Consider the following 27,219-nt stretch of genomic DNA (forward strand, 5'->3'; position numbering starts at 1 on the left):
TCTTTTCTTTCTTTTTCTTTTTTTTCAACAAGTCTTTTCAATAGTGATACACAATAAATATATTCTTCCTTTTGGAATCAATGCTATTAAATAGAAATGTACTAAAGAGCCATTTTCCAAAGCAACATTAGAGTTGAGAACAGGCAATCTGAGCAGAGTAGATAATATTGCTGCTATTGGGAGCACACGTGTTAGGATCTAACAAGGATCTTACTGAGGACTGCATCATAGTAGGGACTGAAGACCATCTTGTTATAGTTGACCAGACGAACAAATTTAATAGCAACTTCCTCCAGCTCTTTGTGGACTGGACCCAATCCCCCAGGTATTGTGGGCAATGCCTTCTCATGGCCTGAGGCAAGGTAGGTTTCTAAGAAGGTCAGGATTCGGGAATCTGTGATAGAAAAGAATGCAATTAGTTGTTTCTTGTCCAGGGTGACTTTATAAACATGATTATGCTTCCATTTTTAACTTAAACATCACCTTTTTAGGAAAGTCTTTCCTGACCACCTCCCAGATCAGGTACCCAGAGCCCCTTGCACTCTGAAGAGCCATCACATTTGCATTGTTTCCTCTCCCCCTCTAGGTGGTTAGTTTCATGAAGGTAGGACTCATGCTTATTGTGTTCTTCTCTCCCCAGCATCCAGCATAGTCCCTGGCATGAAACCTGGCCCCTATAAAAGCTCAAAATACATTTGGAAAGCAAGAACAAATGTATGGATAAATACTGGGAAACCAGAGCATTAGCAGGCTCTGCTCTCAGAGGAGCAAGTCATACTGCGACCAACATGAGCCATGGTTGAAGATCACATAAAAAAAGTGGGAGGAAAAATAAAGCAGGAATCACAAGTTCAAAAGCAAAAAGAAGATTCCAGCACTGATGGCTTGTGATCTGTCTTTTCCCACTAAGTCCGTATGAAAGAAGCATGAACTTCCTTCTTCAATGCCTACCATGGGAGGCCATGGAGTTGGTGGCATTTGTGAAGTTGTCCTACTCTGAGGAATAATTTAGGTTGATGCTTTTTTAGCCCATTCCCTTCTACAATGCTTCTGCACTTTCCTGTGTGTCCTCATTAGCCGAAAAATTGTGAGTATAAGCCATATTTCTTACAGATTTTATTACAAAAGCAATAGAAACATTTATATTGAATGGGCTTTTCCACACTACTTGCCCACACCCTGCCCTGGGGAACCCTCTCAGGAATAAATGACTCACACCCTTCAGAACCCAAAAACGCAGAGAAACTGCTAACTGATCACCAAAGTTAGTTTGGTTTTCCAAGGTTCCCAGAGCTGGAAGCCTCACCCAGAAGTGGAGATCCTTGTGTCATTCCTTTGTGAGGGCAGGTTTCTATCTCCATGTCTATAACTGGCTGTTACTAAACAACCAGGATGGCAGGACAAGGACAGCTCTATTTACAGGCACTTTCCTGCTTCTCAATAATATTAATCTTGATGGTCAGAGGGCACGGCAATATCTTCAAGAGGCTGCTCCGGAGTGACGCACAGGTGAAATTGTGACCATTGCAGGACTGGGACAAAATATTTTTTTCAAAACCACTGATCCACGTACCTCTTTTTTCATAAATATGAAAAAAGTAAAAAAAATATTCTTTTACTAAGAATAAAAAAAAAAATCATAGTATTAGAAGCAGACCCACCACTGGTCCACCCTTCTATCCAACCTAATATCTAATAACCATGAATCATTCAGCTTTTGCTGGAGCAGGATTTTTTTTTTTTTAAAAAAAGTATGTTTTTATTGATTTCAGAGAGGAAGGGAGAGAGAAAGATGAATGATGAGAGAGAATCACGCTCCACAACCCGGGCATGTGCCCTGACCGGGAATCGAACCGCAATCTCCTGGTCCAAAGGGCCACGCTCAACCACTGAACCATGCTGGCAGGCCTGGAGCAGGCTTTTGGACCAAGGGCTGTAATTTCAAACTCAAAGCCTTCAAAACAATGATGGCTGGCTGGTCATTTGCCCAAACCTTTGGGTCATCCTAATGGCAAGTGGTGATCCCTGCTTCCTGCCTTCCCCCAAAACGTACCCATGATCCTGCGGATGGGGTTGTCAGGACTGGCCACCGCCTGGATCTGGCCCTTGAGCACGATCTCCTTGTCCGTGGTAAAGGGGGTGAACCCACACAGGGAAAGGCAGCTGCTCACCTCCAAGCAGACTTTCTCACCAATGGTTGTCAGGGCATCCTTCAGATGGAAGGAGCTTGAGTAGAAAAGGGAAAGGAGAAGCCAGGGAAGAAAGAACCTATAAACAAGGTGCACCTCTGCCCATGTCCTGATAAAAATCATACAACCAAGTTGTGGGCTGATGTGTCCAAAGGAAACATCTGTGACTCTTCGCTGCCCATAACCTCTCCCCTCTACACTCTCTCCCTTCCTCTCTCTTTCCTCCCAACCCCAGAAAGGACAGTGGGGAGGGGAGAACTCAGAAAACATCAGGACCAACAACTCAAAACCCAACTTCTTGCTAGCATGTGTGGTAAAATCAGCCTGGAACTGACTTAGAATATCCTGAATAACTCTGGAACAATACACAAGACACCAGAAATTAGGTAGCAATGGGACAGAAGTGGGAGAGAAACTTTTCATTCAATACACCTTTTCCCGTTTAATTTTCAAAAGACGTGAGTATAACTACTTTAAAAGAATGAGTAAAACTGAAATCTAAAGGTTAAGATAATTAATATATGGATTTCTTGGGGGCCCAGGTCTGCTGGGAACCCTCCCAGCAGCTGGGTATTCTGGGAGGTATTCTGCTGGTCTGCTGGCAGGTATTTTGTGAGAAGGCAATTAATTGCCTTTGTTGGGGGTCTAGAGTCTTAAAACGGCAGAACTAGTGGGAGCAAATGTGCAAGCCCTGCACTCACTGCTGGCACCAGCTCTGACTGCCAGGGTGAATATGGCCATGCAGGGCTGGACTCCTAAGGACTCGCTGAACAGGGCCCCTCTCATCAGTAACTGACAGAGCAGTGTTACTGGAGGGGAACCTTTGTGACAGCTCAGGGTTACACCTGCACGAGAGCCCCAGGCTAGGCCTCAGCTCAGCAAACACCCTCCTGCCCTATTGAACCCCTAGTCACAACATGTGGACGTGCCCCTCACTGCACCAAACACATGCATGCTTTATGCAAACTCAGCAGTAAAAGTCCTCCTTTCGTAAGGATGAAAATGTTTTGGGGACATTCCCCTTGAGGAATCTTCTCAATTAGACCTTGTCAGACCTTGCTTACTTAGAACCATTCTAAATTTTCCATATGCTATAAACCACATAAATGGCCTAATCTGACTTCACTGTAAGAGCAGTTACAGCAGCTGCCCTTAAAAGTTGGATTAGCCCTGGCTGGTTTGGCTCAGTGGATAGAGCGTCGGCATGCAGACTGAAGGGCCTGGGTTCGATTCTAGTCAAGGGCACATGCCCAGGTTGCAGGCTCAATCTAGAGTAGGGGTGTGCAGGAGGCAGCCAATCAATGATTCTCTCTCATCACTGATATTTCTCTTTCTATCTATCGCTCTCCCTCTCTGAAATCAATAAAAATATTTAAGAAAAAAAAGTGTGCATTAGTGCTGGTTGATAAAATAATCCAATATACCCAGCACAAAATGTCTATGAGAAATGTGCAAAGGGCAGAAAACTTAAAAAATATATTTTTATTGATTTTGAGAGAGATAGAAAGGGAGAGAGATAGATAGAAATGTAGATGAGAAACATTAATCAGCTGCCTCCTGTATGCCCCATACTAACCCAGGCATGTACCCTGACTGGAAATCAAACTGGTGACCTCTTCGTTCATGAGTCGATGCTCAACCACTGAGCCACACCAGCCAGGCACAAACAGTATTTTTATTAAAATATATTTTTATTGATTTCAGAGAGGAAGGGATAGGGAGAGAGAGAGATAGAAACATCAATGATGAGAGAGAATCATGGATCTGCTGCCTTCTGCATGACCCCTACTGGGGATCGAGCCTGCAACCCAGGCATATGCCCTGGACTGGAATCAAACCTGGGACCCTTCAGTCCGCAGGCCGACGCTCTATCCACAGAGCCAAACCAGCTAGGGCAGCAAACAGTATTTTTTAATGGAATAGAATAGAAATACCTGGGTGTATTAAACATAGTTAGGGTAGATTGCAATTTTTGAAATCTTTATTTACATATGTGATGTGTGTAAGTGTGTACTAGGTCACAATAGAAAATAAATTTCTTACTATGGGTCCTGGTCAGAAATATGTGAAAGCCACTATCCTAGAGCCTTTCTAACATGGAGTTGATGCTAACTTTGACCATATGACTGAATAAATTCTGCTGGAGTAAAGAAAGCTGGAGAGCAAGGTCTCTCGATTCCTAGAAGGTGGCCCTAGAGCAGGGGTGGGCAAACTTTTTGACTCGAGGGCCACAATGGGTTCTTAAACTGGACCGGAGGGCCGGAACAAAAGCATGGATGGAGTGTTTGTGTGAACTAATATAAATTCAAAGTAAACATCATTACATAAAAGGGTACGGTCTTTTTCTTTTTTTAGTTTTATTCATTTCAAATGGCCCGCGGGCCGTAGTTTGCCCACGGCTGCCCTAGATCTTGCCTTACACTTGGAGACCTCAGTTCCTGCCTGCTCTCTGCCCACCCACTGCCTCCACCCATCCATTAAAGGCCCTCTACACACAGGGGACAATGCCCTGGGAGGACCCAGGGTATCTTTAGCCACTTACGGCAGATGCATATCTGTGAGCAGGATCTTCACGATCATCTTGAGTTTCTCAGCGAAGGTGGCCTGGTTGGAAACACCTGAGGCAGCCATGCTGAACGTGACCAGCAGCACCGCCCCCAGGACGGTGAGGTGTTCCAGCTGGAGCTGGAGCTCTTGGAAGCGAGCCTGGTCCATCAGCACTGTCTGTGATGAAAACAGAAATCACCCTTGAGCTGTAGACTCAGGCTGCCAGCAGAGGGCGGTGGGGCCACAGCCTCTAAATTTTCCCTCAGATTTCCTAGTCATTTCACAGCCATAAAGAAATCATGTGTGAATTATCCTTCCATTCACACGTGGGCTAAGACTAGGAGCCCCTTCTTCCTCAGAGAGGCTGCAGTAGAGCACACCCATTAAGAACACGAGACAGCCCTAACTGGTTTAGCTCAGTGGATAGAGCATCGGCCTGCGGACTCAAGGATCCCGGGTTTGATTCCAGTCAAGGGCACAATCCCCAGTGGAGGGCATGTAGGAAGCAGCCGATCAATGATTCTTTCTCATCATTGAAGTTTCTCTCTCTCTCTCCCTCTCCCTTCCTCTCTGAAATAAAAAATATATATACTTTTGAAAATTTTAAATAAAATAAATAGAAGTTACATCATTAGATAGGAAAGGGTAATGAGGTACAGAGCACGGGTAACCAGCTCATCCCAGTTTGTCCAGGGCTGTCTCGGTTTTAAAACAGAAACCAAGTCCTGTGAACGACCACCACGTCAGAGTGAAATGCCCCACCTCTCCGACTCCGCGTGTGCAAGGCTGCCTCGTTCCAGGCCTCAGGCCAATAGCTCCTGTGTGTCTGGCACACAGACATGCTTATCACTAGAGGAACTCTGCTGTGGCTGGAGCCTTACAAAATCAGCCCCGCCCACATTCCATTGGGCTGGTGCAGAAGAGGCCTGACCTCTGTACTTCCAGAAGGTGGATTTGAGGTGAGGCCTCCCATCTTCTTGGTGCCTCTTGATCAATAAACCTCCCCTTACTCTAGACTCTGAGGTTTTGAGTTTTAGTTTTTCCAAGCATTGAGCACACCCTCCCCACAACACATACACACACACATCAGTCCTGGGCAAACCAGCGATTCACTTATCTGGTACCAGAGTGAAGGAGGAAAGTCCTTGAGGGCAGAGCCTATACTTATTCACCCTCATTACCCAGAAAGGAGATGCTCAAGAATTGGTAAGTGGTTAAAGAAAGAGAAAAATAAACAGTAAACGGAAAAAGTGGGAATGACAGGTAATAACCCAAAGCCTCCTGGAAAGCAGTCAGTGGTGAATTTCCATGGCTGTGTCCTGTGTTAAAGACACCCTGGGTCCTCCCAGGGCAATGTCCCCTGCATGGAGTGAGGGAAAGAGCAGAAGAAAGACTGAGGAGATATGACTTCTGATCTGAGTTTTTACAGGTTAATCAAATGAACTTTCAGGACCAGTCTTGCTATAAGAAGCTGACACACCAACTCAAGGCAGTAACAATTTGGGGTCTTAGCCCAGAATTCGTCTCAAGGAGTAAAAATTATCCTTGAAGATTGAGATTCAGTTGTTAAACACAAATGCCCTTAACCAACTCGGTCTCTTTTTTCACTTCATTTTGCTACACAGCAGCGTCCTTACTTTGATGCCTCCCAATAGAATGCAGTATAGTGAGTTTAGGACGCCAAAGATTTCCAAAAATCAATTCCAAAAGTAATCATCTATCCCCAATGAAAACACCGTCCTCTTCACAGCTATTTTTTTAAGGCTGAGAACTGCCCTCCAGCAGAGAACCCGCTCCCGACTCCCTACCCCTAATTCAACACCCTCTTGAGGCACAAAACACGGAACTCAGAGGCAAGAGATGAAACCTTAGGCTTTCAATGTCATGAAAACAATCATAAGGAACTTAGAGATAACGATATTTAGAGAAGTAGCAGTGCCTGCGGCTAGAGATCAGAAGCCTGAGTGCCCTCAAAAAAGAGGGGGAGTCTACACACCAAACCAGCTACTTGCAGACAAAATGGGGAAATTCCTTGTTAGTCATCTCCTCAAAGGACTGCTGCAGTTACAACTTACTGTGAAAAACACAGTAAGAAAAAATATCGCTCGGCATGGAAAGGGAAGAAGTTTCTTTAGATAAAACTAACAGGCACCATCAATGCTACTGTTTGATCAAGATGAGTAACAACAGGATAGCGGTTCAGCAGTACAAGTTGGAAGCCCCATACATTGCTGATGGGACCATAATATGAGCAGCTACTTTGGAAACCAGTTTGGCAGTCCCTCAAAATGTTAGAGTCACCACATGACCCAGAAACTAATCGTTTGAGATACCCAAGAGAACTGAAAACATACGTTCACACAAAAACTTGTACCCAAATGTTCACAGCTGCTTATCCACAACAGCCAAAAAGTAGAAACAATCCAAATGTAATCCAAATGTTCATCAACTGGTAAAGGAATAAACAAAATGTGGTATTGCCATGAAGCCTTAAAAAGAAATGCTGACACATGCTACAACATGGATGAACTCTGAAGACGTTATGCTGAATGAAACAAGCTAGACACAAAAGGACAAATATTGTATGGCTGAACTCATATGAGGTACCCAGAGTAGTCAAAATCAGAGACACAAAATAGAATGGTGGCTGCCAGGGGCAGAGGGAGGAAAGAATGAGTTACTGTTTAAAGGGCACATAGCCCTGGGTGGGGAGTTCAGTTGGGAAGAGTATGGTCCCGAAACACCAAGGTTGCGGGTTTGATCCCTAGTCAAGGCACATACAAGAGGCAACCAATGAATGCATAAATAAGTGGAACAACAAATCAATGTTCCTCTCTCTCTTTAAAATCAATGAAAAAAAAATAAAAATTTAATTTAAAAATAAAATAAATAAAGGGTACAGTTTTAATCTGTGAAGATGGAAAAGTTCTGGAGATGGATGGTGGGGATGGCTGCACAACAATGTGAATACTTAAGGCCTTCAGAGGCCCTGGTGCATTACTGAACTATACACTTAACACTGATAAATTCTGTAATGTGTATTTTACAAAGAAAAATACAACTAAAAAAAAAATAGGAATGACATACTGACACATGCCACAACATGGGTGAACATATCTTTAGTGAAAGAAGCCAGACACAAAGGCTGATACTGTATGATTCCACTTATAAGAAACGTCCAGCATAGGCAAATCCACAGAGACAGAAAGTAGATTCGTGGTCAGGGATGGAGGCGGAGGGTGGGGAAGGTAGTGACTGCTAATGGGTACAGGGTTTCTTTTTGAGGTAATGAACATGTTCTGAAATGAAATAACGGTAATGGTCACATTACTCTGTGAGTATCCAAAAAAAACCAAACACTGAATTGTACAATGTAAAAGGGGAAATGTTGTGGTATATGAATTATAGCATCACAAAACTATTATTTTTTAAAAGTTCGGCAGCACAAAAAGAAACGAGCAGTCACCCTGCTCTGGAGCACTTACCTCGGGGAAAGGTTGCTGGAGGTGGTCCCACTTCAGAAGCTTCAGGTACGCGTGATTCTGGACAGCAACGGGACTAGGCGTGGGACTGCCCCCCGATCCGGCGGCCCCTCCCACAGCTGGCAGGGCATTTTTATACGTCTGATGCATAAGGTCATCTGCGGCTTCTCCCAACCACTGGGTGACAAAGTCCAGGGAATCTGTGAAAAACAAGGCTGTGGGCATTACTGTAACCATCAGGAGGGATGCTTCTCGGAATTACCTTTGGGAAGGCCATCCTGGAGGTGTGGTAGAGTACAGAGAATGGACTTTGGAATCAAATAGAACTTGGTCCAAATCACAGTATCACTAATTACTGGCTGAGTGATCTTAGGCAAGTCATAATCTGTCTGAACATCAGATTCCTAAAATAAGGAAGTGTGCATCACGTGACAGTCTGTTGTGCGGATGAAACAAGATTGTGCCTATAAAGCACCTAACCTGGCCTTGCCACCTACAGATGGTCAATGAACTGCTCTCTTCTCTCCCACCCTGGCTTTTCCTTGTCTAGATCTTAGTCTCCTTTCAAGCTGGTTTACCATTAGCCTTGCAGGAGGTGAGCTTTGTCACACGTTTGATGTGTATTATGCAGCGTTTGGAGCACTGTCTTTCATCCACTATCACCCTCTCCCTACTTTTCTAAGTAGAGTAAGGCACCAGGGACTCTGAAGGACACAAGAGAAAGAAAATGAGGCTCCTGCCACATTATCTGAGCAAGAAATCCCTCTGGCAGGTCCTGGAACGGGGCTCAGCTCTGCCAGTGGAGTCCACCTGAAAGCCCGTGGGCAGCCAAGGCCAGGGCTGGAGTTCACTCTTGGTTGATGCAGGAGACACACCTCTGCTTCTGTCAACACAGGGATCACACGGAGCTCTTGGTTCTGAGCTTCGCTCTTGCTTTAGCCTTCTTCTGCCAACAGCATTCTCCAGGCCCAGCAGCTTTGGGAAACCTTAGCTTTTATGCTGTGAGTATTAAGTTCTAGACTCTGGCCACAGTGTGCCCTTTGCGGGGTCCCAGCTGCCGGACCTGGCTCTCACACTAAGTCTCTTCCGCCAGTCAGACTGCAACCCTGCATGTCTCCTGAGAGGCAGGACAACACTGGATGAGGAAGTGAGCTGTGTGGTCAATCAGTTCTAGCCAAAAATCTCTCAAATCTATGTCCACATCTATAAATGAGGTTAAATATAGGGCCCACCTCAGAGGCTTAGTGTGTGAGGGTTATACTTGATAATGCACGTACACCCTGGGCACAAGCCTGGGACGGAACAAACATCAGCCAGTCTTCCTCTGGTCTGATACTTCTACTCTGCTCTGTCCTTCTCCTCCTGGCCCAGCACCATCCCAAACGTCTCTGTCTGGGGCTGGATGAACAACTGCTCAGGGCTGAATGAACTATTCTGGTCCGGCAACACAGTCCATGCCGAGACAGGCACTTTCACTTTGTGACCAGCAAAGTTACAGGTTAAACGGGACTAGTCTTAAAATAGATCTGAAGATTGCAATTTACCCAGACAGTAGCTGCGAATCCAGAGACCCGCAAGTCACCCTCGAAATGCAACATAATTTTGGATTCTATAGTCATCTGTTTTCCTGCAGTCATCTGAGAGGTTCATAAAAGTAAGACTTTTCTGGGTCTGAAGACAGATTTATGAATATGAAACCGAAGCAAAGTGAAATTTCTTGATGTACCTCACAGGGAAGAGAAAAGTGAATCCAACAGTCACAAGAAGTTTGTCATGTTTGTTTCATTTTTTAATTTAATTTAATTTTTTATTTCAAAGAGGAAAGGAGAGAGAGAGAGAGATACCAACATCAATGATGAGAGAGAATAACTGACTGGCTGTCTCCTGCAAGCCCCACACTGGGGACCCAGTCCGAAACCCCAGGTGTATGCCCTGACCGGGAATCGAACTATGACTTCCTGGTTCATAGGTTGATGCTAAACCACTGCGCCATGCTGGCTGGGCTGTCATGTTTTAAAATCAAGGCCAAGCATAAAATTTATCTCAAATTGGTGTCATCATTAAAAACCTATTTAAGATCATCATTCTTTCGATATGGGGGGGAAAAAAGGAACAACTGTAATAATCTGAACAATAAAGATTTAATTTTAAAAAAAATCACCATTCTTTCAATTTTCTATTCTTTTCTTTAATCCTTACTCAAGAATGTGTTTTTTTATTGATTTGAGAGAGAGAAACTTCAGTTGCCTCCCATATGTGCCTGGACCGGGGATTAAACCCACAACCTGGGTATGTGCCCTGACCAGGAATCAAACATGTCACCTTTTGGTGCATAGGACGACACTCCATCCAACTGAGCCACACTGGCCAAGGCTTAAATTTGTATTTTTATATCCTACTTATATTTCTCTTGTTTGTCAATTAAACTTTCTTTTCAAGTGCTAATGTCTGTGCTTTTCTGTCTTCAAATAAGACTATTCTTACACTAAAGTTTTGCTTTGAAAATAATATTGTTATGCAACAAGCTACAGCAACTAAATTAAAAAGAAACAGACAACAAAAGAACATCCCAAAACATTTAAACATACTTGGCTGCTTCTCCAAAAGCTCTTGAAACTTCTTCCTTTCATATTCAACTGACTGCTGCATGAGATGTGGCCTGATGCTACTGACAGCAAAGTTCGCCATGTCCACTTTCATCAGGTCCAACACAGAAAAAATTGCCCTAAAAGAGGAGAGCAAAGGATTTAGAACTGGACACTGTAAAGTAAACATAGTTTTAACAAAAAGAGGTGATCTGAGATAGTCTTTTCATCTCAGAAAGGTTGGCAGGAAAAGTGAGAAAAATCATGAGGAAGTGAATTAAGAAAAACACATTCAGAAAACACAAAAGCTTAAGTAATAGTTTGAAAAGACTGCAAATTTTTAAGCTGCTTTCTGTCCCCACCCCTTTACCCCGTGCCCCCAAGCAAACATAGCTCTCCCCACTGCCTGTCTAGACCGGAATGCATTCCTTGGCTTTGGGGCAGCCCTCACAGCAGCCACAGAGGAAGGAAGGAGCCCAAGATTCGAGGTTAAGGGCAGAGAGCTCATCACCCAGTAGCTATTCTCACATAGGTTAATTCACGTTCCTAGGGGAGAAAGGAAATTAACTCTCCTCTCTCCTCTCCTCCTACCTCAGTGTCTCTTACTTCAGGGCATGCTTTACATTCTAGTTCTGGTGGCAGAACTGCTGTTTCATTCTCCGAATGTACCCAATGAGCAGACTTGACACAGTCATCCCATCTTAAGAACCTATCTTTAGGAAATAACCTAAAATACAGGTAAAAGTTTTGTGCACAAAGATGTTCATTGCTGGGTTAAATAGTAAATAATTATACATAATCTAATTGTTGATTTTCACACACAAAAAAAACACCTTAATTATATTCAAATGAATATTTTGCAGCTATTGAAAATGCTTATAGGGAGTTTTTTAAAAATCATATAAGTTGGTTATAAAAGGGCAATGCAAGAGATCCTTGTGGTGTTAAAACTGTTCAGTAAATTAAATGTGGTGGCAAATACACAAATTCACACAGATAATAAAATCATATAAAAATACACAAACACACAAATATATATACAAGTAAATCAGGAAACCTAAGTGAGAGTAGTAGATTGTATCAATGTCAATATTCTGGTTGCAATACACTACATTTTACAAAATGTTACCATTGAGGGAAAACTGGATAAAGTGTACTATATTATTTCTCACAACTCCATGTGAATATACAATATCTCAATGACACTTTAAATTTCCAGAGACATGGAAGCATGGAACAGATGCAGAATCTCAGAGGGAAGGTGGGGGAGAGTAGGTGGGTGGGGGGTAATCAACCAAAGACCTTATATTCATATATGCATAACCCATGGACACAGACAATAGGGTGCTGAAGGCCTGGGGCAGGGAGCAGGGGCAGGCTGGAGGGAGTCAATGGGGGGAAAAAGGGGACACATGTACTACTTTCAACAATAAAGAATTATTTTTTAAAAATAAGTGAAATGATTAGGGTATAATGTTAACAGAGAAAGGCCTGCAATGCTCACTAAGTCTCCTCAGGTTCATCTGAATATTCACACTCACAAGACTATCATAAGCCACAGCCTTGGCACCATCTAGTCACACAGCTTGCCAACAGGGCAGCTCCAAACATTCCTCTTCAACAAGAGTTTCAGTACCAGCCACAAGCACACAACTCAGACATGTGAGAGCCACCTGGCTTAAAAGCCTCAGGTGAGAAAATATTTTTTTAAATTTGTTTTATTGTTTAAAGTATTACAAATAGGAGTACATATGTCTCCTTTTTTTCCCCATTGACCTTCCCCTGGCCTCCCCTAGGCCGCCCCCCCCCCCCCCCCCGCGCATGCCCTCACCCCCCCGCAATGTCTTGTGTCCATTGGTTATGCTTATATGCATGCATACAAGTCCTTCGGCTGATCTCTTACCCACCCCCCCAACACTCCCCAGCCTTCCTGCTGTAATTTGACAGTCTTCAGGTGAGAAAATATTTTGTAACAACTCTATAGCATGGCTTCCAGGGTCCTCACTAGGGGTCCAATTATAAAAGCTACCTCACTAAAGGAAGTTCAAAGTATGGTGTCCCATCCAGTATTTATAGTTCATTATTATTCCTTTCAGTCCAGACGCAATTCACCAATCAGAGTTCACGTGCCCCATAAGCAATGTTGCCTAGTGCCATTTTGATACAAAACATCTTTATCTGTTCACAGGAACACACAGCTAAGCAGTTAACCAAAAGTCAAAATCTCAGGCAGCATCAATCAATTCTTTGTCCACATTAGCATAACAATTATATAAATTTAATAATAATGATATATATTTAAATATAAACATGCAAAAGACCAAAGAAAGTTAATATAAAATATGTTAGTTAATAGGATTATATTAAAGTTAAATTTATTGAATGTCTTGTTTGTATTCTGATTATATAGAATGTCTACATTCTTAGGAGATGCTGAAATATTTAAAGGTGAAATGTCACAATGTCTGCCATTAACTCTCACAAGGTTCAGGAGAAAAAAACATACACACATGCATACATACTCACAAGTATATATAAAAAAAGCAAATTGGGAGCCCTGGCTGGGTGGCTCAGTTGGCTGGAGCATCATCCCGTACACCAAAAAGGTTGTGGGTTCAATTCTTGGTCAGGGCACATGCCTTGGTTGCAGGTTCCATCCCCGGTAGGGGCATGTATAAGAGGCAACCAATCAAGGTTTCTCTCTTACATCAATGTTTCCCTCTCTCTCTCTCTCTCTCTCTCTCTCTCAAATCAATAAAAACATATCCTCGAGTGAAGAATAAAAAGATAAAATAAACAAAATATAAAGAAAGCAAATTGACAAAATGTTAAAAATTGGTGGATCTACATAAAGGGTATATGAGTCATAATTATACTGTTTTTGTGACTTTTCTGTAGATTTGGAATAAAAAAACATTAATGGTAAAAAACTAAAAAAATATATATCAACATTATAACAGTGATTGCGCCTTTTGGTGGTAAAGTTATGGGTGAACTTTTCTCTTCTTTCTACCTTTCTATGTTTTATAAAATGTTTCCTGTTTAAAATTTTTTTAAATGCCTGAGTTATCTGCCCTAGCCAGTTTAGCTCAGTGGATAGAGTGTCGACCCACAGACTGAAGGGTCCCAGGTTCAATTCTGGTAAAGGGCATGTACCTCGGTTGCAGGCTTGATCCCTGGCCCTGGTCGAGGTGCATGTGGGAGGCAACCAATCAAAGTGTCTCTCTCACATCGATATTTCTCTCTCTCTGACTCTTCTCCACCCTTCCACTCTCTCTAAAAATCAACGGAAAATTATCCTCGGGTGAGGATTAACAATAACAACAAAAATGCATGAGTTATCTGTATTTGAGAAGAGGTTTTTGAAAAGAGGTTCTGTGTTCTAGGTGCACTGAGGTGATTAACACAACTCTCATACCTGAAAAGGGGCACTATTTCCTTAATGTCCTTTAGCTTCTTAACTTCCTCATCTCGAGCAGGTGCACACAGTGTCCCCATCATGCCAATAATGAATTCAACTAGCTTGGAAATGTCAAGGGCCCCATTCTCTGCCTCCTGCTTTATGAGATCCAGATCCAAGACTTCCGTAATCTGGTTTCTCAGTCTAGTGTGACCAGGCAGCAAGAAAGATAAGAGAGTCTGCAAAAGAGTACAGCCAACTTTAATCAGTTTCCTAGTCAGACATCATTTTTTATTATATATACAGGAATTTACTCCTACCCAAATGAGGACTTACCAACTGTTACTATAAGGTTGCACATATTTTAACCCCTCATTCAACAAGTCTACAGAAAAACATGTCTACAAATCATTTAGAGCTATTTAAGTTTCCATTTAAGTTCTAGGTAACGCTCAACTGAATAGAAGTGAGAAAAGTAAAACACATTAACACAAGCCTGTGAACCAGCCACAGAGGCCAATTTCCACAGAAACATCTCTTCTTTGATACTACTGTAAAAGGCATCACAAAAACAGCCCTTTCACTTAAGGCCTTCTCTATTCCTCAGGCTGAATCACTTTTTGGCCACTATAAATTGAACGTGTCCACACCTATTGAAAATTTTATAAATCACCTATATTTCATAAAATAAATTTTCTCTAAATAATTCTGGTTTTTTTTAATTATTTTTATTTTTATTATTTTTTTATTTTTATTTTTTTTATTGCTTAAAGTATTACAAAGAGTATTACATATGTCTCCTTTTTTTTTCCCCCGCCCTTGACAATCCCCTGGCCTCCCCTACCCCCCAGTGTCTTATGTCCATTGGTTATGCTTATATGCATGCATACAAGTCCTTTGGTTGATCTCTTACCCACCCCCCTCCTGCCCTCCCACCCTCCCCGGCCTTCCTGCTGTAGTTTGACAGTCTGTTCGAGGCAGCTCTGCCTCTGTATCTATTTTTGTTCATAAGTTTATAATGGTCTTTATTATCCAGAAATGAGTGACATCATGTGGTATTTTTTCTTCATTGACTGGCTTATTTCACTTAGCATAATGCTCTCCAGTTCCATCCATGCTGTTGCAAATGGTAAGAGTTCCTTCTTTTTTATAGCAGCATAGTATTCCATCGTGTAGATGTACCAGTTTTCTAATCCATTCATCTACAGATGGGCACTTAGGCTGTTTCCAGATCTTAGCTATGGTGAATTGTGCTGCTATGAACATAGGGGTGCATATATCCTTTCTGATTGGTGTTTCTTGTTGCCTGGGATATATTCCTAGAAGTGGGATCACAGGGTCAAATGGGAGTTCCATTTGTAGTTTTCTGAGGAAACTCCATACTGTCTAATAATTCTGTTTTTTAAAATATTAATCTTTTCTTTGTCTACAAAGGAATGCCTTCAGGTTATCATAGCTTGTTTGAAACATTAAAAAGGGCTTTAAGCCAAAAGTACTCAATCCACATTTTGGCAAGTAATTTAATTTCATCCTTAATTTCTTTAGTCTTCTGGCACAGTAACACAGAGAAGTGGAATATTCCTAACACACCAGAAAAGCACCACAATTTGCTCTTCACCTTACCTCTTTGATCTCCCCGAGAAGTTTAATGGCATGGTCATAGGTTGGGGGGTCCTCACTTAGCTGGACACTCAAGCAATCCCAGAAAGCTTTATGTACAATCTCCTTCACTTTCTTCTCCAAACTGGAGGCAAATGGGGGAGGGGGGAAGCAAAAACAAATAAAATATTTGAGCTCAAATCACATTTTAAAAATTAAAACAGCTTTTTTTGAACTATGATTTACATACTATAAAATTCACCTGTTTTAAGCATACCATTCAAAGATTTTTAGTAAACTCATCAAGTTGTGCAACCATCACCACAGTCCAACAAAACATTTCTATCACTTCAGGAAGACCACTCGTGCCCAAGTTGTGCACCAGGTTCCAAAGATGCCTGAAGGCATTCCCAGAGTACAAGCCATTGGGCTTGGCCACCCTGCCCCTACCCTCAACCTAGTTGAATACGACATATCTCCAGAAACCTGGAAGGCACAAGCTGAGCAGGTGGCCATAAGATACCTGCTTACAAGAGAGTACCTGCTTCAGTACAACGAACCCAGTCTCCTAGAGCCCATCAAAGATCCTGCTTTGAATCATTGGGCCTACACAAGATCAGCAAATGCCTATCCCAATTTCAGACCCATTCTCAAGGCCTCACTCTTAGGAGCTGTGATTAGAATTGGGTCCCTCTTCTCTGGTATTACATTTTTAAAACTGATAGAGAGATAGGAAAGAAAAACTTATCCAGGAAGGAAAATTGGATCAAACATTTAACATCTCACATTAAGTCTACTATGAGTACTATATGTATTATTGTTTAAATAAGTCTTCTATTAATTATTATAAAAAACAAACATCCTTGTGCCTATTAGGAGTCACTGCCCAGTTCCACCCCAACCCAGGCAATCACTAATCTACTTTCTGTCTCTACAGATTTTCTTCTCTGAATTTTTCATGTAAATGAAATTGTACAGTATGAGGACTATGGGTCTGGATCCTTCTACTTGGCAAAATGCTTTTAAGCACTGTCATCCATATAACATGTATCAGTGCTTTGATCCTTTTTATGACTGAAACATATTCCATTACATGGATATACCACATATTATTTACCTATTCATGTGATGATGGGACAGTTGGGTTATTTCTACTTTTGGCTATTATCAAATCACTTTCAAAAACACAAATTCTACAGGTTTAGGGTGAGAATTTTTTTTTAATTGGAATAAAAGAAAGATTTACCAGACATAATTAAACTAATCACATGTCTTCTTATTTTTAGTTAGTGATTTATTTCAATAAGTACCTCACTGGAAAGAATAACTTTCAACTAATTTGACAGATGGCATTAAACCAGTTAACAGCATTAACAATGCCATATGATAAAAAGAATATTGGAAAGTTTAGAGCTGTTAATTTTTAAGTTTTTTTATACCATCAAGTTTCCTAAGGTATTTATGATTAAGTAGTTTAAAATAACAATCTGGCATATATATATATATATATATATATATATATACATACACACACACACACACACACACACGCATACACACACACATACACACATACATACATACATACACATACATATCCTTTATTTCCTAACAAAATCCTATTTCCATGTGATATATGAAACAACTGCTTAGACGAGGTACCAAACTATAACATCTTATAACACTTCATTAAAACCAGTAATTATCGCCCAGCCAGTGTGGGTCAGTGGTTAGTCCACCAGCCCACATACTGATGGGTTGAAAGTTCGGTTCCTGGTCTAAGGCACTTATCTGGGTTGTAGGTTCGACCCCCGGCCCCAATCAGGGCACATGTGGGAGGCAACCAATCGATGTGTCTTGCCGGGGTCCAACCCCAGCAGGTCCAGGGGTCCCCAAAGGCGTGGACGGAGTCGGCGAAGAAGGAAGGACATGGAGACAGTGTTCAGTTGATCAGCAGCCTAGCCAGGATGTCCAGCCAGGATCTCCAGCCAAGTTCTGGTCTGGATCTCCAGAGAGGTTCTGGTGTTTATTGTCTTGTTACATCCATATTTATACCAGTTGATTTTAATCCTGTCAATTTCTATTACAAAGGTTAGGGCGTTTCTTATCTCCATTCCAGGGAGTAAAGATTATGTAGCTTAAGCATGATTGTTTGTAGTTAAAATGATTAACTACCCACCTGGCACTTAGTTAAGGAGTTTCATCCCCTCCCTAACTTCAGGGAAAAATCCCTACCTGGGGAAACAACCTTTCTCGGAGAGGTGACCTTGGTTAAAACACACAGCGCTAAGGGGAGCAAACATATTAAGAACAGTATGCTATATACGCCAGGTCCCTTGAAACATATGCTGTGCAGATGTTTCTATCCTGCAGCGACTGTGTCAAGCAGCAAGGATGGACCGGCTTCCGGCAGTGTCTCCCTCATATCGATGTCTATCTTTCTGTCTCTGTCTCTTCTCTCTCTTCCCCCCTTCCTCCTTCCCTTCCACGCTCTCTAAAAAAATCAATGGAAAAATATCCTTGGATGAGGATTAATAAAATAAATAAATAAAACTTGTAATTCTACTACGAGAGCAAAACAAGTAATTCTGCATTATTACTGTGAAAAAGTACTATCTTGGCAGAACACATAAGAAATGTCTGTAAAGTCATATTTAAAAGCCTATTGTGGGAGACACTAGCACTTGCCAACCCAGCAGCCATTCCTCCTCCTTTCTTTTTTCCATGGCCCTTTCACAATTATAATGGCCAATGATTTTTCTTCCTTATGACCATACATCTTAAAAGGTGCACCTTACAATCAATAGAGTATTAGATTCAATATGGTATTTGCCAGGTGCTAGGGATACAGAGAACAAGGTATAGTTCTTGTCTACAGAGCAGGGTGGGGAACATCCAGCCTGCCGGGCCATACAAGGCCCACAAAATCACTTGGGCTGGCCCTGCCAAAGCATTAGGGTGAGTTCATTAAATGTTCGACCAAATATAGCAGGCTCATTTTCAAGTTGATAATTTTGTATGGCCTTTGAATGATGCTAAAAATATCTAAGTAGCCCTGGGCAGAAAAGGTTCCCCACCCCTGATGCAGTTTACAACCTGGTAAGAAACACAAGTAAACCAACAGCTACAGTGCAATGTGATAGTTACGAGAAATGAATGAAACGAGCAATGAAAACACAGTAGGAGGCAGCTAAGTCCTATGGAGAAGGGAGAAGTGAACATGAAAGATTTTTCTTTACATTTTTGAAGGATCAATGGTCCTTCGATCCACTTTCAAACTCGAGTAATTCTTGGTAGAGGAGTATTTTTTAGAAACATACAAAAGGAGAGGTGTATTTGAATATAATGACATCAACTGAAGAACAGAACTAGGAAATGACAGTATTCTACTAAACAAGTAACTTAGTAACCACCTTACCTGTCTTCTGGTAATTCAACAGGTTTAATCTGGAAGTCTCCATTGACTACAATTTCATGGGCTAGAGCCATGTTAGTGACTCCTTTTGCTGTCTCTAGAAGCTCTTCTACTGTCACAAAGCGAGGAGGACTGGCTGTAACAAAAAATCCAGTGTAAGAGATTTGCTTCTCTAGATTAGAATTTCTATTAAAGTAAGGAGAAGGAAGTAGTTCTGGCACTAGCTAATAATTTTTGGTTAGGCCTCTACTTACGAAAATATTCCGGCAATTTCAAACAAAAAACCTGTATTATTATTATTTTTTTAATCTAGAGTCCTAAAAGCAGAAATTGTTTACAATGCTCAAAACATGTTTTGTTTTACTGAGACTGGTCAATGAGAAATGATTACAATTAACTGAGACAGAAAAACTTTTACAGACTATCAATCCTTAACGACAAATGAGAGACGCCAGATTTAAGATTTCCTGTTTTGCTCCCATGAGCAGTTTACATTTTGCTCCACCAGTAACACTATCCATGAATGAATCTCCCAAAATTAAAACAGCAGCAAGTACTTTAGGTGCCAGGTGCTGTTTAAACATTGCCAAAACACTACCCTGTACAGATACCAAGAGAGAACATGCGTTCTAAAGCTGACCAATGAAGAAATCAGAGGGTGTGTGACCCAAGAACTTTGTAGAATACAGGCTCACTGTGTCAAAGCCTTGAGTCCTCTGATTTCTCCCGTCCCACAGCTCTGATATCCAAGTCCTGTAGATTTCACTTCCGTATCAACAGCTGCAATAACTAGACTCCATCTCTCCCTCTCCTTGGATAAAACTTGTGATTTATCTTCCAGAAATCTCCCCAGGTGTTCTGAGCCAAGGAACACTGGATAATTCTGATAAATACATGGATTTTCTTGTATATCAATAAAGCTGTTTTTAAAATAAAGTCCATGATAGCAGTGCTTTAGCCTATAACAGAATTGGGCGGGGGAAGGGGGAAATGCTTGTGAAAACAGATTGCTGGGCCCTCCTCACAGGGTTCTGATTGAGCTGATCTAGGGTAGGGCCAGAGAATCTGCATTTCTCACACATCTCCAGCTGATACTCATGGTTGCAGAAATCATACTTTGAAAAGCAATGGCCTAGAAGATGACAATATTAATTTTATGTCATCTGAAAGGACCTGGGCTTAAAATGAGGTAAATAATGTCACTGGTTTACACAGGGTTTAATAATTACAAAGTTTTTAAGTTGGTGAAAAGTAATTTTCCTTCCTCTTTTACTTTTTTCTTTTGCTCAGCAGAAAAAGGGAACTAAATCCAAGAGCTGGTCATACACTGTCTGGTAAAAAATTTTATTTGGTCACACAAGGGGAAGTTGGAAAAACGCAACAAAATTCTAAGCATTTCCAGAAAAATATTAATAAAAATAATAATTTGCTTCATTAATATTAAAAAATAGAATACCCAAAATCAAAGCCCAGACAGAAATTCTCAATATTCTCAATATTATTAAGATGTCAATTTTTGCCAAATTGATCTATTGATAAAATGCAACCACATTTGCAGTCCCGGCAAGATTTTTTTTGTTAAAATTGCCAAGCTGATTTTAAAATTTATATAAAAATGCACCAGACCTATAAAAGGCAAAATCATTTTGAAAATGAAAAAAGAATGAAGTTGGAGGCCTCATACTGACTGATTTCAATACCACATAAAGCTACAATAATCAAGACAGAGTGTTCTTGGTACGGGGATAGACATAGATCAACTAAAGAGAGCAGAAGATGCAGAAATAGGCGAATACAACACACACATACAGGAACTATACATGTGGTCAATAAGGCAAAATTAATTTTTTGATCAAATGGTGCTGGAACAATTAGATAGCATATGTGTAAAAAATGATTCCTGAACAGGCCAGTGTGGCTCAGTTATTTAGAACGTTGTCCCATACACCAAAAGGTCATGGGTTTGATTCCAAGACAGGACACATACCCAGGTTGTGGGTTTGATCCCTAGTCTCAAGTACAGGAGGCAACCAATTGATGTTTCTCTCTCACATTGTTTCTTTCTGTCCCTCTCTTCCTCTTCCTTTCTCTAAAATCAACTTTAAAAAACCCACATATCTTTGGGTGATGATTTAAAAAGGGGGGGGGGGCAAAATTATAGTGACAGAAAGCAGATCAGAGGTTGCCCAGGGATGGTGGAGAAAGGGGAAGATTTATGTGAAGGGGCACAGAAAACTTTGGGGTGATGGAAATGTTCTAGCACAGTGGTTCTCAACCTTCCTAATGCCGCGACCCTTTAATACAGTTCCTCATGTTGTGGTAATCCCCAACCATAAAATTATTTTCGTTGCTACTTCATAACTATAATTTTGCTACTGTTATGAATCATAATGTAAATATCTGATATGCAGGACTTATTTTCATTGTTACAAATTGAACATAATTAAAGCATAGTGATTAATCACAAAAACAATATGTAATTATATATGTGTTTTCCGATGGTCTTAGGTGACCCCTGTGAAAGGGTCGTTCGACCCCCAAAGGGGTCGCGACCCACAGGTTGAGAACCGCTGTTCTAGCAGCTCATGATCATGGTGGTAGTGACACAACTGTAAATGTATTGGTCAAAACTCATCAATCTACACACTTAAAATTGGTGAATTTTACTATGCAGTATAAATTATGCCTCAATAAAGTTGATTAAAAATTTGAAGGCACTCAGTAGGGATTTACTATATATACAACAATTACTAAATTTCTTCAAGCCATTCATCAGAAAATGGAACGTCCAATGTAGTATATCAATATCATGCATCAGGAGTTATTAAACTCCGAGTTCTTAATCTCTTAAAAAGAAATCCAGAGATTGTCACCAGGGCTTCCAAGTTTGTTTTAACCTAGGTTTTGCAAAATCTCCAAATGTATAATCATCTTAAATTTATGAAATAACAGAAACACACCAAGTTCTCCTAGTAATAAAAAGGGTCCAATGCTTGCTATAATAATACAACGTTAACTTTCGTCTTGGCTGCTGATACGCCATCCAGACCGAGGAAGACCTGGAAACTTCGGGGCCACATGAGCCACGGCCACAGCCGCATCAGCAGGCACTGGAAGCCCCTGGAGGGAATGCTGGTGGCATGCGTCATCCCAGGATCAACTTGGACAAATATCACCCAGGTTACTTTGGTGGCATTACCACTTAAAGAGGAACCAGAGTTTCTGCCCAACTGTCAATCTTGACAAACTGTGGGCCTTGGTCAGTGAGCAGACACAGGTAAATGCTGCCAAGACAAGGCTGGAGCTGCTCCTATCATTGATGTAGTGTGATCGGGCTACAACACAGCTCTGGGGAAGAGAAAGCTCCCAAGGCAGTCTGTCATTGTGCAGGCCAAATTCTTCAGCAGAAGGGCTGAGGAGAAGACTACGGGTGTATGTGTGTGTGTGGGGGGGGGGGGGGGGCGGGGGGGAAGAATGGGAGGGTCTGTGTGTCCAGGTAGCTTGAAGCCACATGGACAAAAGTTCATGAAATACTCGTAAGTGCTTCCCTTTCCCACCCGCAAAAGGGTACTATGTTGACTAATAAATTATCTGGAAACACAAAAATGTTTGTACTTCTTCCAACTATGAAGAATTACTGATCATCTACACTTTAAAGAGATAGCATCAGCAATGACATTCTTAGACTATGACATCCCCTCTTAAAACTTCCATTTTTGGACTCACTTCAAAAAACATAAGTATTCTTAATAAAAGACATGAGTTGGGGCAACTGCTGGGAATGTCTGCAAAAACTGCCACCCTTTCATCTTAGGAGGCCTGCTCCCTGCCAGGGATCTGAGGTATCTTTACCATGTATGTTCAGCAATTTGAATTCCTTCAACCTGTGAGAACTCAGCCTCCAGGCAATGAACCTAGGGTGTGGTGAAGTCACTCCAGTTTAATACCCGCCCCCCCTTTTGTTTTAACCTGCACAGGCACAGTCCTGGCTGGAACCTGCTTCAGCCTTTCAAACACTCTTTTAATTCTTTTAATTAAAACTGCAATATAGAATCCAACCTCCTATTTTTCAGAGCACTTCGGAGAAACTGGAATGTCACTGAGGCTGCACGAAGACAGGAACATTCTGGACATTATTCAAAAACTTTAATTTCTCATGCAATTGAAAACCCACAAGTGACTAGGCTGCCAGTTGGAAGAGAAAGAAGAAACTGTTATTGTTCTTAAATGCTAATTAGTGGCAATGTTATCATATTATTAGAACCTAGCTCAGGGAGGCCTAATAAAAATATCATCTGAAAATATTGTTTTTAACCAACGTTAGATTTGCTTACAGTGAGGTCTTTGCACTCTTTGGGTGCTAGGAGAGCCTGACTTTTTTTTCTGTAAAGCTTCATCAGAACCTTCCATGGCATCTTCAAGGCCTTGTTCAGAATCATTTGATTTTGATTTTCCTGCTTCATTTATATTGGACTTTTCAAGATTTTCAGACATTCTCAATTAAGTTTATTCACTTTCCTAAAAAGAAAAAAGATAATGAACCTGGGAAGACAAAAAAAGGAGCAAAATGTTTTAGCTCTGTCAGTAACTAGCAGTGTGACTCCTCACAAATCATTTAATCTCGTTGGGTTTCAGCTTTCTCATCTGTAAAAGAAATAGGCTTGCTAGGATCTTACCAGTTATAATATTCTACTCCAATGATTAAACATACACTTTTGTTATTTATCAAATTAATGGACCTGTATCTCAGATGGAGAGTAACAGGTTTGAGTATTTTTGTCCCTTTCCTGAGTACCATGTAACATTAGCACACAGGGCTATAAACTGCCTGCTTCCATTTTAATTCAAAGAGTGATTCGACTCTTAAAACTCTTTACTTTCACCCCTGAGTGCTGGTAGGAAAACTTTGGAAATAATGTGTTAATGTTTAATCAGGCTTCCAAGTGAACACACTGGCTGAGGAGTTGGTTCCCGGATCCCATTATGTGAATGAGATACGTTGGATGACAGATAGAAGATAGAATCTTATGAAGCATTTAAGAAGAATGTGTGGGGCAAATACTCTTATTAACTCCTTACCAGTCAGCAGAAAAGGATGATGAGTAAAGCAGGAAGTTGCCAATAACCATGATATATGTGGCTGGGTGCAGTTTTAATTTTTTTAGTTGCCGATTAGAATAGAAATAACATGTGAGTTTGGGCCAGTTAATAAAGGCCTGGAATAGTACCCTCTTATTTACTGTATAAGTTTTTGTCAAGTTGGTTTCCACCCCTGTTTTAGAGTTCTCTATTCCTAAGGTATTTCCAATTGAGGGAAGAGAAAGATGTAACGTTCCATTCCTGCACTTACACTACTGAAAATAATCAGTCTTGGTATTATTAGCATTTGAAGATCACAAAACATTTTCATAAACACTAATTAAACTTCATTACACACCTGGCAGGTAATCCAGAGATCAGAAGAAAGAGTCAATGGCAGACTCTCTTCTGCACATCAGAGAAGAATCACTTGATATAATTACCTGAAATTTTAGATACCACCATTAAATAGAATGAAGTTACTGGAATTTACATTTTCAGGCCTGTATTATTCATACGAAGACTCTTTTCCTTCCTTCCTTCCTTCCTTCCTTCCTTCCTTCCTTCCTTCCTTCCTTCCTTCCTTCCTTCCTTCCTTCCTTCCTCTTTCCTTTTCTTGAATGGCAGGTTGCCACATGCAGCACCTCATTTGAATGTGTCTGGAGTCTTGGAAGCTTGACTACCCTATGCTCTACAAATGGACCCTGAGAGCTGGTCTGGAGATTCTAGCAGGAGAGTGCAGCTACTGGTTATACCCTTGACCCAAGAACAGTTAGTCCTCGCCTCCAGCAGGGAAGGCCCTCTTCGACCAAGAACACAGCTTTGGGAGAAAGGCAGATGGAGTGGTGAGGGGGGAAGGGGACACCTGCCTAACCAGCCAGATCAGCCAAATCAACCCTGGCGATCAGTGGGGTGACAGACTTTGCAGCCAGATCACCCTCACGTCCTGAAGAGTCCACGTGGCTTTAAAACAGTTCCCCTTTACCTTCCAGCATCTCACTCCAGACACCCATCTCCTCTCTGTTCTAAATCCTATTTGGCTCTGGAAATGCTCCAAGAGCCAACAGATAACATTACCAGCAAATCCTAAGAGAAAGGACAAACAAAAACACTTCTAATTTTATCCCTTTCACATGCTGGGAATGAGCTCAAGAAGGATGAAGTAATTCATTCTATGCTCTGCGGAGGAAAGGCAGGAAACTTACCTACATAAACTAACCCGTCCTGGTAAAATTAGGCTCGGGTCCACGCTCCTCCCAGGACCTTCCCCAACCTCACCAGTATTTGCACCTTTCTCTGAACTCCTGCAGGACTGGTTACTAGACATCTGGCACTCACCGTTGCCTTAAATCCAATTCAAAATACGCTTCTTTAAGTAGTAATAGGAAGATGAAAAGGCATGGTCTAGGGAGAGTCATTCTGACAAGGAAACACGGTGAAACTTAAGCCTTCATGGCATTATGAAATCACTAAGGAAATAGAGCAGCGGGAGAAACTAATTCTGCCTGCAAGGAGGTTGGTATTCCCAGAAAAGGGGACATTTGAGCTGGTCTTTTAGAAAAGAGTAGGATTTCATTCAATTAAAAAAAAAAATGTCTGGAGGGGGAGAGGAAGAGCACAAGTGGAGGCATATAAATAAGTAGCTTAAGAGCAGGTGAGGAAGGTAAAAAGACGGGTCGGGGCCAGATTGTAAAATTGCTAGTTTTCTTTAAAAACAAACAAACAAAAAACAACTTTTCACCTAGATTTTTAACTTCTTAAGGGCCAAGACCAACCATAGCCCCCACGTATGCTCCATGCATATATGCCCCAAACAGACACCCACTAAGGATCTGTTGACAGCTGTGTCATCTCAGTGACGTCGGTGTCTGCGGGAGGGATGGGCGTTGGTCTCGGACATGCACGGGTCCCCATTCTGGCCCTTTACCAGCCCCGCTTCCCCACCTGGACAACGCCGCTAGCCTACGCCGCTCCGGTCTGGGGGACGTTTAAAGGCAGACCGTGCATGACAACAGCTGGCTCCCGACCGGCTTCCCGTGAATGGCAGGGGCGGTTCCGGGCTGGAGGATGCATTCACGCACTCGGTGCGCTCACTCACTCAACACTCCCCAGTGCCCGCCAAGCCTGGAAAGGGCGCCGAGGGGCGGGGTCCCCGATCGGGCCGTGAAGACCGCCTCTCGGAGCTTCAGCCCGGGCCGAGCTGGACACCAGAGACGCCCCCGCAGAGAGGGTCTTTCGGCAAAACGCAGGGGCTCGGGGCACCGACGCCGGGAGCCACGTCCTCCCGCACGCGGCGCCACTCCTCCCAGACGGCTTTGTAAACAACTGTTTGGGCCGGCGAGGGAGTGGCCCAGGCGGGGAGCAGCGATGGAAGCGGGGCGCGCCCGGAGAACCGCCGCGAGGGGTGGGACGCAGGCCGCGCTAAACCCGCCCGCGGTCCCCGCCGCTTCCTCGCCTCCACCCGCCATCACCGGGACCCGGCCCGACGCGGGGAGGCGAAGAAGTGCCTGTCATTTCGAACTCGTGCTGACAGCCTCCGCGCCCGCTCCCCTCACCTGCGGCGGAGTCGGCGTTTTCCTAGCTGCGTCCGGGGCGGGGAATCTGGCTGGACCGGCGCCCCGGCGGAGGCGGGGAGAGATGCGCGGCGGGCGGGGCGTTCAGCCTCTGCCCCTCAAAGGCCACATCCCTCGCCGCGCAGCGGGCCGTCCCTCCCGCAGGGTAGCGGCCAGTGCAGTCGCTCCTCTGAGTCGGGAAGCGGGAGGCAGCTCTTCACCTGGAGGCTTAAGCCCAAGGTGGGAGGCGCCATTTTCTGTACGGAAAGGCAGGGGGCGTGGCTGAGCCCAGGGCGGCGCCATGTTTGTGTACGGAGAGGGGGCGTGGCTCAGAGCGGGCGGCACCACGTACGGAGAGGCGGGGGCGTGGC

At 42.5% G+C, this 27,219-nt stretch overlaps 1 protein-coding gene and 1 pseudogene across 17 annotated transcripts; one reads left to right on the forward strand and one right to left on the reverse strand.

The window, feature by feature from the left end:
- On the reverse strand, nt 1–26,989 carry TCP11L1 (t-complex 11 like 1). 17 transcript variants are annotated; one of them, XR_004970560.1, is made up of 12 exons: nt 26,852–26,989; nt 24,655–24,739; nt 23,552–23,735; nt 19,221–19,353; nt 15,827–15,947; nt 14,222–14,442; nt 10,807–10,943; nt 8,222–8,418; nt 4,732–4,913; nt 2,054–2,226; nt 1,307–1,618; nt 256–394 (listed from the first exon to the last, which is right to left on the reverse strand). XR_004970560.1 is itself a non-coding variant. In XM_036326305.1 (11 exons), the coding sequence occupies exons 3-11, from the start codon at nt 23,709–23,711 to the stop codon at nt 192–194; spliced, it is 1,527 nt and encodes a 508-aa protein (XP_036182198.1). In that variant the 5' UTR covers nt 23,712–23,735; nt 24,655–24,739; nt 26,852–26,989; the 3' UTR covers nt 1–191. The 17 variants fall into 17 exon arrangements, 3 of the variants coding, with proteins under 3 accessions (XP_036182198.1, XP_036182200.1, XP_036182199.1); XR_004970561.1 differs by having other exon boundaries at nt 23,552–23,759; XR_004970564.1 differs by lacking the exon at nt 26,852–26,989 and adding an exon at nt 26,395–26,620.
- On the forward strand, nt 15,958–16,593 carry LOC118664090 (annotated as a pseudogene).
- Nucleotides 26,990–27,219: the final 230 nt, after the last annotated feature.

This window comes from Myotis myotis, unplaced genomic scaffold, assembly GCF_014108235.1.
Source record: "Myotis myotis isolate mMyoMyo1 unplaced genomic scaffold, mMyoMyo1.p scaffold_m19_p_10, whole genome shotgun sequence".
In the NCBI taxonomy this organism is placed as follows: Eukaryota; Metazoa; Chordata; class Mammalia; order Chiroptera; family Vespertilionidae; genus Myotis; species Myotis myotis.